Consider the following 12,499-nt stretch of genomic DNA (forward strand, 5'->3'; position numbering starts at 1 on the left):
TCTCTCATACTTCGGACATATTGTCAGGAGGGACCAGTCACTGGAGAAGGATATCATGTTTGGTAGGGTGGAAGGTCAGAGAAAAAGAGGAAGACCCCCAATGACATGGATTGGTCAAGTGGCAGCATCGATGGACTCAAGCATGGCAACAATAGTGAGGTTGGCTCAGGATCAGGCAGTGTTTCGTTCTGTTGTGCATAGGGTCGCTATGAGTCACTACTGACTTGATGGCACCTAATAACAACAACATATCTGAATTGAGTTCCAGGTGGTGTTGTCATGAATGGTAATCTCAGGTTGTTGTCTGCTGATGTTGGTTCTCAGTTCAAAGAACACCCTTTAGCATTGTTTGTTAAGTTGGTGTGGTAATTACAAATTCGTTTCATTTCTGTTTATCCAGATTTCACCATCGTATTTGAGAGTCAGCTTTGCTGGGCATACATATGATTCTTGGTTGGCAATTTTTCTCTGTCAGAGTTTTGTATAAGTCATTCCTTCGTGTCTGCCTGGTTTCTGCTGAGAAATCAGAGCTTAGTCTTACTGGTTCTCCCTTGTAGGTAACCTTTCATTTTTCCCAAGCTGCTTTCAGGATTCTTTCTTGTCTTTTATTTTGGAAAGTTTGATTATGGTATGTCTTGGTGATTTTCTTTTGGGATCTAAACTGTTTGGGGTTTGTTCAGCTTCTTATATGCTTGTATTCTCATCTTGCATGATATAAGGGAAATTCTCTTTCATCATCTCTTCAACAATTTACTCTGTGCTTGTCTCTCCTATTCACGAATTCTGATTACGTGCAAGTTGTTCCTCTTCATAGTGTCCCACATAATTTTTAGGCTTCCTTCAGATTTTTTTTCATTTTTTTTCTGATTGTTCTTCTAGCATACTAATATTGAAAGGTTTTTCTTCCAGCTGGCTAATTTGGGTTTCCATTGTTTCACATTTTTACTCCTTTGCCCTTTCAATATATTGTCCATTTCTGAGATCTTAGTATTAATCGACTAGATTTCTAACTGCAGACTTTGTATTGTTTAAAAATTTGCATTTATTTTGTCTCTTTGTTCTTGTAGTATTTTCCTGAACTCTACAGTTTTTATTATACTTTTCTTGCTTACCCTGATCTTTATATTGATCCTTTCAAGGAACCTAATTAACATTTTTTTGAATTGTTTTTCAGCAACATCTTCTGTCTCTGCATCTTGGTGATTTGTTTGAATCATTCTCCCTTATTTTTTTGTGTAAGCTAAAATGGCCTGTTTCCTTTAGGCATAAACAAAGTGCAGCTGTTGGACCCTGAGGGGAGATATCTCTGGGGGCTTTTGCGATTCAAGGAGCTCATGAGGTGGTTGTGGAAGGGATGTGACCACAGAGTTTCTGGCCCTAGATAGTTATCCTACTGGCCTTGGTGTTATCTATGTTTAGGGCACTCAGTCTGAAGTAGTTTGTGAGGGCCTCTGATGAACCACAGGGAGACTGGGGGCAGGGTGACTGGCTAAATGCTGGTCTGGTGGCTCTGTCTGGAACTGAGCCCACTTGAAACCAGACACCAAAGCTGTGTAGCTGACCCCCAACTCACACTGGTTTGTAGCTCCCAAGACGTGGCTCAGAACTCCCAGAGAGCAGGGTTTACTCAGGGTGAATGAAGGTGGGAACTGGTCACACCTCTGCTCACCAGGAGAGTGTGGGGAAGAAGAAGAAATCGCCCCTTTCCTGGTGCCTGTGCTGTGGGTTAATGTGCTGGACTGCAAAGTTGGTTTGAACCACAAGGTCGACAGTTCAAGCTCACCAGTCATCGCTTCTCAGAAACCCAAACCCTATACAGGGTCACTATGAGTTGGAACTGACTCGACTGTACTTAACAACATATAAATGAAAAGATTTTACCCAATACCTTTTCTGCGTGAATTGAGATGATCACATGAGTCTTGCCTTTCTTTTTGGTATGTGGTGAATTTTATTGATTGATTTTCTAATGTGGAACCATCCTGGCATTCCTGGTATGAATCCTACTTGATTGTGATGTAGTATGTATATTTTTGATATAGAATTCTGTTGGCTAGAATTTCAAAATGTATGTTCTTGAAGGATATTGGTCTGTCATTTTCTTTTTTAGTGATCTGTTAGGTTATGCTGGTTTCCCTGAATGAATTGGGGAGTATTCCATTCTTATTCTGTGTGCATGTGTGGATAATTATTTCATTTTCTTTTAACTCTTATATTCCTTCCAGGGTCTCTTTGGACTTCATAATATTTTGCTGATTTCTCCTTTGTTGTTACAGGTTGCCTTTTGCTTCACCCAAGTTAAATGTGTCTACCTCCTAGTTAGTGGCCCACGCTTCCTTACAGATTTCATCATTCTTCTTTAACCTGCTGTAGTTTCTATTACGTGTATGTTTGCCTTTCCAGTCTCTATGGATGGACTTTGAAGTAGTCTCCATCTTATTGCTATTGTGAACAGTGCTGTGATAAACATGAGTGTGTACTTACCTGTTTGTGTCAAAGCTCGTATTTCTCTAGGCTGTATGGCTGGATCTGATGGTATTTCCATTTTCAACTTTTTAAGGAAGTTCCATACTGTTTTCTTCAGTGACTACGCCATTTTACAACTCCACTAACCGTGTATGAGGGTTCCAGTCTCGCCACGTCCTCACTAGCATTTGTTACTTTCTTTCTTTTTCTTTAAACTTTGCTATTAATGCTGGGGTGAGATGACTTCTCATTGTTGATTTGATTTGCATCTCTCAAATGACTATCGATTCTGAGCATTTCTTCAGTGAAGTGTCTGCTTATGTTCTCTGCACATTTTAAAATGGAAATACTTGTCTTTTTGTTGTTGAGGTGGAGAAGTTGTCTAACTTGTATTCTGTTGTTTGTGCATACTGAGTTATGTCTGAAAGTGTGGTGCTTATGTGCCATGGAATCATTTCTGACTCATAGTGACCCTGTACAGGGTTTTCAAGGCTGTAAATCTTTCCGGGAGCAGAAAGCCTCATCTTAGTTTTGAACTGCTGCCCTTGAGGTTCGCAGCCTGATTTGTAACCACCATGCTACCAGAGCTCCTTGTTTGAAAGTATATCTATGCCATTATGCTAGAGCACCTAAGTTTGCCCCTGTTTTCTTATGGTGTGAGATGCGAGTCCTGTTTAATGGTTTCTGTAGTGATACTCAGTTTTGTCTGAATCATTTGTTAAAGAGATTTTCTTCCCCACTAAGTGAATTGTGGCTCTTTGTCAAAGATCAGCTGTCCACAGGGGACCTCCCATATCTATGACCTTCCATCTCGAAGTTTTAACAGACTTGGTATCAACTCTTCTCTTTGAATGATTGGGGGATTCTCCAGTGAGACCATCTGCACGGGACTTTTCTTTGCTTGTGTCTGCTCATTTTTTTCTTTATGATCACGTCTTCTATTTCTTGTTTTAGTAATTTATGGATTTCTATTTTTTCTTTGTCAGTTTGGCCAATAGTTTGCCAATTTTGGAACTCTGGTAGCATAGTGGTTATGAATCGGGCTGCTAACCTCAAGAGGCAGCAGTTCGTAACTACCAGCTGCTCCACGGGAGAAAGATGAGGCGTTCTGCTCCAGTAAAGATTTACAGCCTCGGAAACCCTGTACAGGGTTGTTATGAGTAGGAACCGACTCCATGGTACATAATAACAACAACAACAACTCAAATTACCAATTTCTGGCCTTATTGATTCTTTGTATTCTTTTTCCATTTACTATTTCATTTATTTTTGCTTTGATCTTTAACCCCTTTCTTGCCTTATAGTTCTGCCTAACAATTCCAGCATAATATTGAATTTTGTTGTTGTTAAGTGCCATCGAGTCGATTCCGACCCATAACGAACCTGTACAGGGTTTCCAAGGAGCAGCTGGTGAGCTTGAACCACCGATGTTGCAGTTCAAACGACTTTGCAGTCTGATACATTAGCCCACAGCGCCAGACCAGAATAGGAGTGGTGATAAAAGGCATCCTTATCTGGTACCTGTTCGCAAAAGGGATGGCTTCTGTTTCTCTCCATTTGAGAGTGATATTGGCTGTTGGTTTTGCATAAATGTCCTTAAATATGTTGAGAAACTTCCTTTCCATCCCAGTTTTGGTTAACTGTATTTATCAGGAATGGGTGTTGGATTTTGTCATATGCCTTTTCTGCATTGATTTATATGGTTTTTTTTTATTCCTTTGTTTTATTTATGTGATATATTATGTTGATTGTTTCTCTAATATGGAATCATCCCTGCACAGCTAGTATGAATACTACTTGATCACGACGTATCTTTTTTTTTTTTGATATGATCATATCTTTTTGCTTTTCAGTTTTGTGGGAGTACAATTGTAGTGTGAGCCCACCCTACCCAGCTCTATAATCCCAAGAGTGGCAGGGAGAACATCTCAGTCGATGGGCTTTGCAAAGCTTGCCCTTTGTCTTTAATCCCTCAAGTTTTGGGCCCGTGACTGTTGGGAGCTGAATAGTGGGCGCAGACTTGGGATATTCAGGAGGGAGGTTGCTGGAGGAGTCGAGGGAAGACAAGGGGCAGAGGGGCGGTGCTTCGGCAAAACTGCTCCCGGAGACCGCTGTGAGGCGCTCGGGAGCCGATCGCACATCGCACCGGGAGAGCCGCGCGTCTGCCGTCCCGGACTCCTCTGGCCGCGGAACCTCAGCTCCCGCAGCCCGCCCCAGCGTAGTTGGTCCCCAGGGCGCGCCCCGCGCACAACCACAGCCTCCAGGGCGCAGAGGAGGATGCAGCCGCCCGTGCCACCTGTGCCCGGGCCCCTGGCGCTGCTGGACACGACAGGTAAGCCGGGAGCCGTTCCCAGCGACTTCGCTCCGCCACACAGGGCTCTGGCTGGGCTGCCGGGGAGGCTGGGGGCTCAGTGGGCCTGGGGTGCGGCTGCCTGCCCTTAACCTGCCAGGGTAGCTGGACAGATTTGCGAAGAACTTCTGGAGCCCGTGGTCCACGTTCTTCCCTCCTCGTTTGAGCTTTTATCTTTAGGGTACCGTATTGGGAATTCATTCATTGCCCTAATTCTTCCTGTCTTTCTGTCCCTTTTTATCCTGTGTGTCTCTCTCTGAGTTTGTGTCTGCCTCTTCATTTCCCCGCTATCTTTATGACTAAGAATAGAACTTGATACTTAAATATTTGTCAACCTAAACGCCTTTCCTTTCCCAACTCCTCTACTCTATTCCAGTCTCTGAAAATGTGCTGGGAAAAGTTGGTTTCAACTAGCTAGGTAGCTAATGTCTTTTTGTTCGAAAGTAATAAACGCAGGCATTTTTTAATGATCAAAAATAAATAAATTGGAATGCAGTTCGGTTCCTGCGCGCCCTCCCCACAGGCCTCTCCCCCATAAATTCACACGGAACCTCAACTTCTTTAACTTCCCGGATCAAACGTTATGGGGCCTTGGAGCCAGCAGGCGTTGGAAAACAGGAAATCTGTTGCGTGTTCCCAAGTTCGGGTTTGGTTCTCTGCCGGGAACAATGCCCTGCGGCTGTGCGTCCCTGAAGGAAAGGGAACAAGGAAGATTAAAAAAAAAAAAAAAAATTCATGGTAACTGATGCATGGACCACTGTAATGAGATGAAAATGACTTGTCCAGTGAAACTCTGTTATTTGCTACAGAAAAAAACAGACCTAAAACGGCTGGTGTCTAACCTTAGAACCATGTTTGGAGAATATTAGGGAAATCTTTGTTTTTTTTTTTATATAACAGTAACTATTGTTGTCTGACTCTGTGGCACTGTTGGATAAGCAGTGGATTGCTAACCGCAAGGCCAGAGGTTCAGGCCCACCAGCCGCTCCTTGGAAACCCCATAGAGGGTCGCTATGAGTCATCGACTCCCCGGCATTTAACAACAACAACAAAAACAACAACAATATAACTGTTACGTAATACCCAAGGAATCTGGTTTCTTGCGAAAAGACACAGTTCTATAGTTCTCATCCTATGTAGCAAAATGCTCTACGACTTTATAAATTTGTTCACATTGTTTTCATCTTGCAAGAAACTACCTTGTTTGTGTCAACTGCTTTATCAGAATGACTTCATGTTTGTTTGTTTTTAAAGATTTTTACTTATTTTATTTTTCTTCTGATAAGCGCATTAAACTTAAACAAACAAACAAAAACAGTTATTGTGAAATCCACTCTACCTCATGCAGACCTCTGAGTAGAACTGTGCCCCATGGGGTTTTCAATGGCTCACTTGTTAGAAGTCGATGGTACCTTTGGGTAGACGTGAACCTCTGGCCTCCTGGATAGCAGCCAAGTGTGTTAACTGGACCTTCCAGGGACAACTCCCTTCCCCAAAGAATCAGAATAAGAGAAATTATTTTATTTAAAAATGCAAAACGTTAGTGTAGTTGGAACATAGGATTGTGGGTATTTTCTACTTTCCCTTATCTATTGAATCCTCTCCTGAGTTTTTTGCCTTGGGCACGTGTTGCAGGTAAAAGCAGAAGGTAAAAAAACAAACAGGCTGAGGAGGTACCCAGTTCAGCTTCCTGGTCTTCACATTAACTGTCTCCAGTGCTAGCTAATGGTCATTCTTTCTGGGAGGCAGGAGAGAGCAAGGCTGGGAACCCTTCCAAGCTGTGTCCCCTCCTCCTCTTCTTGTGTGACATCCCCCTTCCCTGATAAAGTGGATCTCACAGAATTCCTGTTCCCTCCTTCTACTTCTTTGAGACAGGATCAGCTTTCCACAGGGACAGTGCTTTCTTCCCTCCAGCCAAGCCTGGAAAGGAGGGGGAAGAGGCACGGGGAGCAGGGGTGGGAGAATGAGAGGGTCTGGCAAAGAGTGGGAGTTGATATTCCGAGAACAGATAGGATGCACCTGGGGACAGATTGGAGTTAGGGAAAACAGCAAGCCTACAGATGAGAGGGAGCTCTTAGCCCCTTCAGCCTCACACCTCACACCTCAAGGCTTCTCTTGCAGGCCCTCCTAGGAGGCACTATCAAGAGTAACTGCTATGCTGTCTCAAAATTAATACCACCCATGATAACCAGCATGTCTTGAGTTCATAAAAACGTATACAAAGCACTCAGAAATGTTTATTTTCTCACTGGATTTTCACAGCGGTCTGGATGAGTAAAGCAGGTGTTATTATTTCTGTCTTACAGATAAGGAAACTGAAGGTCATTCATTTATTCAACACATTTGTCCCTCTGAGTTAGGCACTGGGGAGCCAGGGGTGGACAAGACAGACAGAGTCCCTGCTCGCTTAGGGTTCTCCTTCTACGTGGTTCAGAGGGATTAAGTGAGTGATCCAAGACCTCCCAGCAGTTGTGAGCCGACCCAGAAAGGTCTGTGTGTGGTCCTTGTAAGCTGACATCACTGTTTATCAGTCTAGTAGTGATGTTTCCAGCACTTTCATTGTACTGAGCAGGTAATAACACTATTTCTGTTAACGGGGTACAAGAAGTGAGGAAACGATTTAGGCAATTCTGGTTACCTCTCTCCAATGTAAGGAGGCCTGGTGAAGCAGTGGTTAAGTACTTGGTTGTTAACCGACAGGTCACTGGTTTGAATCTATTGGCTGCTTCTTGGGAGAAAGATGTGGTTGTTGACTTCCATAAAGGTTGACAGCCTTGGAAACCCTATGGGGCAGTTCTCCCCATTGCTGTGAGTCAAAAGTAACTTGATGGTAATGGATTTGGTGTAATTGGCTCTCCACTGTGAAACCCTCTTTCTCTCCAAAATCTGGTCTAAAATGTGAATGCTTCATGGCCACAATAAAGATATTATACCTTTTTCTTGAGTATATTATCTTTTATTCTCATGACATGTATTTATGATAAGGATTTAATGTTGGGATTCTTCTTTTTATTATCCTTGGTGTACCTGGAGACAAAATACTGTTGTCCAAACTTACTTACTGGTCCAGTTGTGAGGATTTTTGTTTTCTTTATGCTGAGGTGTAATCCAAACTGAAAGTTGTAGTCTTTGGTCTTCATCAATAAATACTTCAAGTCTTCTTTATGTTCAACAAGCAAGGGTGTGTCATCCGTATATTGCAGTTTGCTAATGAGTCTCACCAGCCGCTCCTTGAAAACCCTATACAGGGTCTCTATGGGTCAGAACCGACTTGATGGCACTGAACAACAACCACATCGAGTCTTTATGTATTCTTGGTGCATTGTTCTCCTTCATATAATCCAGTTTCTCAGATTATTTGTTCAATATACAGATTAAATAGTTTGGCGAGGGGATACAATCCTGAAAACCACCTTTCCTGATTTTAGACCACGCAGCATCACCTTGTTCTATGCGGACAACTGCTTCTTGATCTAAGTAGAGATTTTCCATGAGCACAATGAAGGGTTCTGGAATTTCCATTTTTCATAGTGTTCTCTCTAGTTTCTCATGATTCACACAGCCTTTGCACAGTCAGTAAATAAAGCACGAGTAAACAAGCCGTTGTTGTTACTGCCATTGTAAGCTTATTTGCAACTCATAGTCACCCATGTGACAGTTTAGAACTGCCCCAGGGGCCCTTGATGGTGCTGTCGGATAAGCACTGGTCAGCAGCTTGAGCCCACCAGCCACTCCCCTGGAGGAAGATGAGGCTTTCTGCTCCCATGTAGTTTTGTTGTTGCTGTTATTAAATACCGTGGAGTCGGTTCTGACCCACAGCGACCCTGCACAGGGTTTCCGAGGCTGCAAATCTTTACGGGAGCACAAAGCCTCATCTTTCTCCCGTGGAACAGTTTGTAGTTTTGAACTGTCGACCTTGAGGTTAATAGCCTGATTCGTAACCACTATGCTACCAGAGCTCCTCAGAAACCCTATGCTGGGTCCTATGTGTCAGAAATGATTCTATGGCAGGAAATTTGGGTTCTTTTTGGATTTTTTAAGGAAGTAGAATGTCAGGTCTTTCTTCCCAGAGCTGCTGGGGGGATTCTAACCACCAACCTTGAAAGTTTAGCAGCTGAGTGCTGAACTGTTTGTACCACCAGGGCTCCTTAATAGACAATGAATTTCTTTAGTGAAAGCAGTAGAACAAAATCCTCAGAAAGGAGCAAATTTATCTGATAATTTCCTCAAAAAAAAAAAGAAAAAGTTTTAGGAGTCTTAATTGTTGTTCAGACATATTTTCTTAATTGAAAGATTGGAGTGGCTACCTAAGGAAAAAGGAGCTCTGGTAGCGTACCATTTACAAATTGGGCTGCTAACCTCAAAGTCAGCAGTTCGAAACTACCAGCTATTCTGTAGGGGGAAGATGAGGCTTTGTGCTCCCGTAAAGATTTACAGCCTCGGAAACCCCGCACAGGATCGCTATGAGTCACAACCGACTCCATGGCACATAACCACCACCACAACCACCTAAGGAAAAAGTAGTCAATGAGGAACAGCTGAAAAGGGAACTAACTGCATTAATGAAAACCAGTTGGCGTTCGGCTCGATGCGCAGATCCTACTTGTAGGCTAGTAAGGGCAGTATGGGGTGTTGGAGATGTTAATCCCCATGATTGAAGGAGAGAAAGAAAATCAGACTGCTTTAACTAGAGATAAAATTGCTGCCCAATTACTAGATGGCATTATGAGTATTGGGGGCCTGGGGTGGCACTGTGGGATAATGCACTGGACCACAAGGTCATTTTGAACTATAAGGTTGGCAGTTCAAACTCACCAGCAGCTCCTTGGTCACCCTATTTAGGGTCGTTATGAGTCAGAACCAACTCAATGTACTTAATAACAACAACAAATTATTACTATTATTAGAATCATTTTTTGAACATTCAAAATAGTAGTTCCACCAACTTTCAAATTGTAGAATAGGATTTGTAAAAAAAAAAATATTAAGAGAAGGGTCCCATCTAAGCAAGAAGTGGCATCCCCTCATACCATGCCCAAAGCATTGTATGTTCTGGCTCAGCCTCTCCACTCATGGAAGGAAGGTACCTGAGATTCAAACCTACGTCTCTCACATGCCGAGTTCCTTCTGTTAACCACCCTAGAAAGACTGTTTTATTTCTCACTTCAGGGTCTTGTACAAGCCCTGTCCTCTGCTTGATTCTCTCACCTGCACCCACGTCCAGTTTTCAGAGGGTTGGCTTCTCCTCATCCTTAAGACTTTACCTAAACATCAACTTTTCAGACCATACGATCTGCAATAATTCTCCCCCCACCCCACTCCTATATTCTTCATCGTTCAACAAAGAATTTTGAGGATGCTCTGAGTGCCTGGCAGTGTTCCAGATGTCAGAGACAGTGTACTCAACAAGGCACACAGCACTTCTTGTCTTTATGATCTTCTCATCTAGTGCAAGGACAAAGAACCACCAACAACGTGAGGAAGGACGTCTCGTGGGCTGCCAGAGACTGACAAGTTCAGCAGAGAGAAATAACACAGGGCAGGGGATATGGAGGATGCAGCGATTTGAAATACTTAGGGGAAACTTGCCAAACAAGGTGGCATTGGAGCAGAGTTAGGCATGAACCTATCTGGGGCCAGAAGGAGCAGCCAGTGAGTGTGAAGGCTTTGACTTGGGAAAGGCCATGGTTGGTTTAGAATGAGAGGGAAGAGTAAGGCCCAAGCAGAAAGAGGAAGGGTTTGCCTGCTGTGGTGAGAACAAGGATGGGTTAACTACAGCTGTCTCTGTGAGGCTCATGCCTCGGAGGATGCGGGCCGGGCCTGGCAGCTACAATCACATGGTGGTGGTTATGTGCCATGGAGTTGTTCTGACTCATAACGACCCTGTACAGGGTTTCCGAGGCTGTAAATCTTCACGGGAGCAGAAAGCCTCCCACAGAATGGCTGGTAGTTTCGAACTGCTGACCTTGAGGTTCACAGAACGACTCTTAGCCACTATGCTACCAGAACTCCTTTACAATCGTGTAGCTTTCCCTAAAAGGGGAGCAGCTGCTAATACGGTCCCAGTCAAATGATACCTTTAACCCCTACACCAACAACTGTTAACCCCCAGCTGTATAAAGTAAAAGTTTCTAGGCCTCATCAATGACCTGCCTTCCAAAAGGCTCTCACATTTACATAACAAACCACAAGCCTGGGTTCCAACTCTGACTGGGCTCATCTGTGCCAGGTCTTGGACCACCCCTGCCACCCCATTATCTTGTTTAAACCTGGCACACTCTGGGAGGGCGGGTACTATACCCACCCTCTGCATCTCATACCAAGTGCTACCACGGGTGTTTCTGCAGAGCTATGCTAAATGCATCTTGAGTAGATAGAGAATACTTGGTGGTACAGTGAGTGAAGCGCTGGGCTGCTAACTGAAAGGTGGGTAGTTGGAACTCACCAGCTGTCCCAGCGGAGAAAGATGTGGTAATCTCTTTCTGTAAAAGTTTACATCCTTGGAAACCCTGTAGGGCCCCTATGGGTCAGAATGAACTTATCCACAGTGGGTGTCAATTGGTTTTGGAGTGAACACATTAATGAGCAAATGAGTGGATGGGCTGATGGGAAACAAAGTGTCAAGAAATGAACTCTAAGTAAAGTATTTCTAGAAAAGATAAAAAAGGAGAGAGACCCTGTATAGGCTCCAAAGAGTGGCTGATGGGTCTGACCTGCCGACCTTGCCATTCAAACTGACCTTTTGGTCAATTGCTTACCCTACAGTGCCACACCAGGACTTGTCCATAAAGATTGTTGTTGTTAAGTACCATCGATTCAGTTCTGACCCATAGCAACCCTGAATAGGGTTTCCAAGGAGCAGCTGGTGACCTTGAACTGCCAACCTTGTGGTTTGAACCATCTTTGCAATCCAGTGCATTAAGCCACAGCGCCACACCAAGACTCCTCCGATTCATAGCAGCCCTGTATAAGGTTTCCGAGGAGCGGCTGGTGAGTTTGAACCGCTGACCTTATGGTTCAAACTGATCTTGCAGTCTAACGCATTTTCCTGGAGCTCCACCCCAGGACACCAGCCTTGGAAAACGCATGGAACAGTTCTACGCTGTCCTGTAGGTCGTTACGAGTGAGCTTTGATAGTACTGAAAATGTGCAAATCTCTATGTGTAAACTTTTCTAAAGTGTGAAAATGTCTGCGTGGTCACACTTGAATTGGAGATCTGAACAAGTGATTGCGATCAAACAAGTAGGTTACATCTCCCATTAAACACACGTTTATACATACACACGCTTATACATACACACGCTTGTACATACACACACGGTGCTGCCTTACAAACTTTGGAATAGGAAGAAGCAAGAATATTTTTATCTTTTTTTCTTATTTTGTTTTAGAGTCCTACAGGAAAAATAGTTCATTTCCAAAGACAAGAACAAAAACTAAATAAGACATCCTTAGTGAGATTCACTGTAGAGTTTTTCTCTTCTTATTCTCTGTGTCCCTTTTGCTAACTGCCAGGGTGTCAGTCTTGTGATTGTTGTAATAATTAGGTTTTGTTGTTGTTGCTAACTGCCGTCGTTCCAACTCATAGCAACCCTGCCCTACATAGGATTTCTGAGGAGTGGCTGGTGGATTTGAACTGCTGACCCTGCTTTTCAAGTTGGTCCAGTGCATTATCCCACATG

At 43.5% G+C, this 12,499-nt stretch overlaps 1 protein-coding gene across 1 annotated transcript in view; it reads left to right on the top strand.

Moving 5' to 3' along the window:
• The first annotated feature begins 4,743 nt into the window (after positions 1-4,743).
• Positions 4,744-12,499, top strand: part of TMEM255B (transmembrane protein 255B) — a 117,930-nt gene continuing 110,174 nt past the window's right edge. The window contains exon 1 of the mRNA XM_006851552.1: positions 4,744-4,798. Coding sequence (XP_006851615.1) covers positions 4,744-4,798 — 55 coding nt within the window. The remainder of the gene's footprint in view (positions 4,799-12,499) is intronic.

This window comes from Chrysochloris asiatica, unplaced genomic scaffold (assembly GCF_000296735.1).
Source record: "Chrysochloris asiatica unplaced genomic scaffold, ChrAsi1.0 scaffold00029, whole genome shotgun sequence".
NCBI lineage: Eukaryota > Metazoa > Chordata > Mammalia > Afrosoricida > Chrysochloridae > Chrysochloris > Chrysochloris asiatica.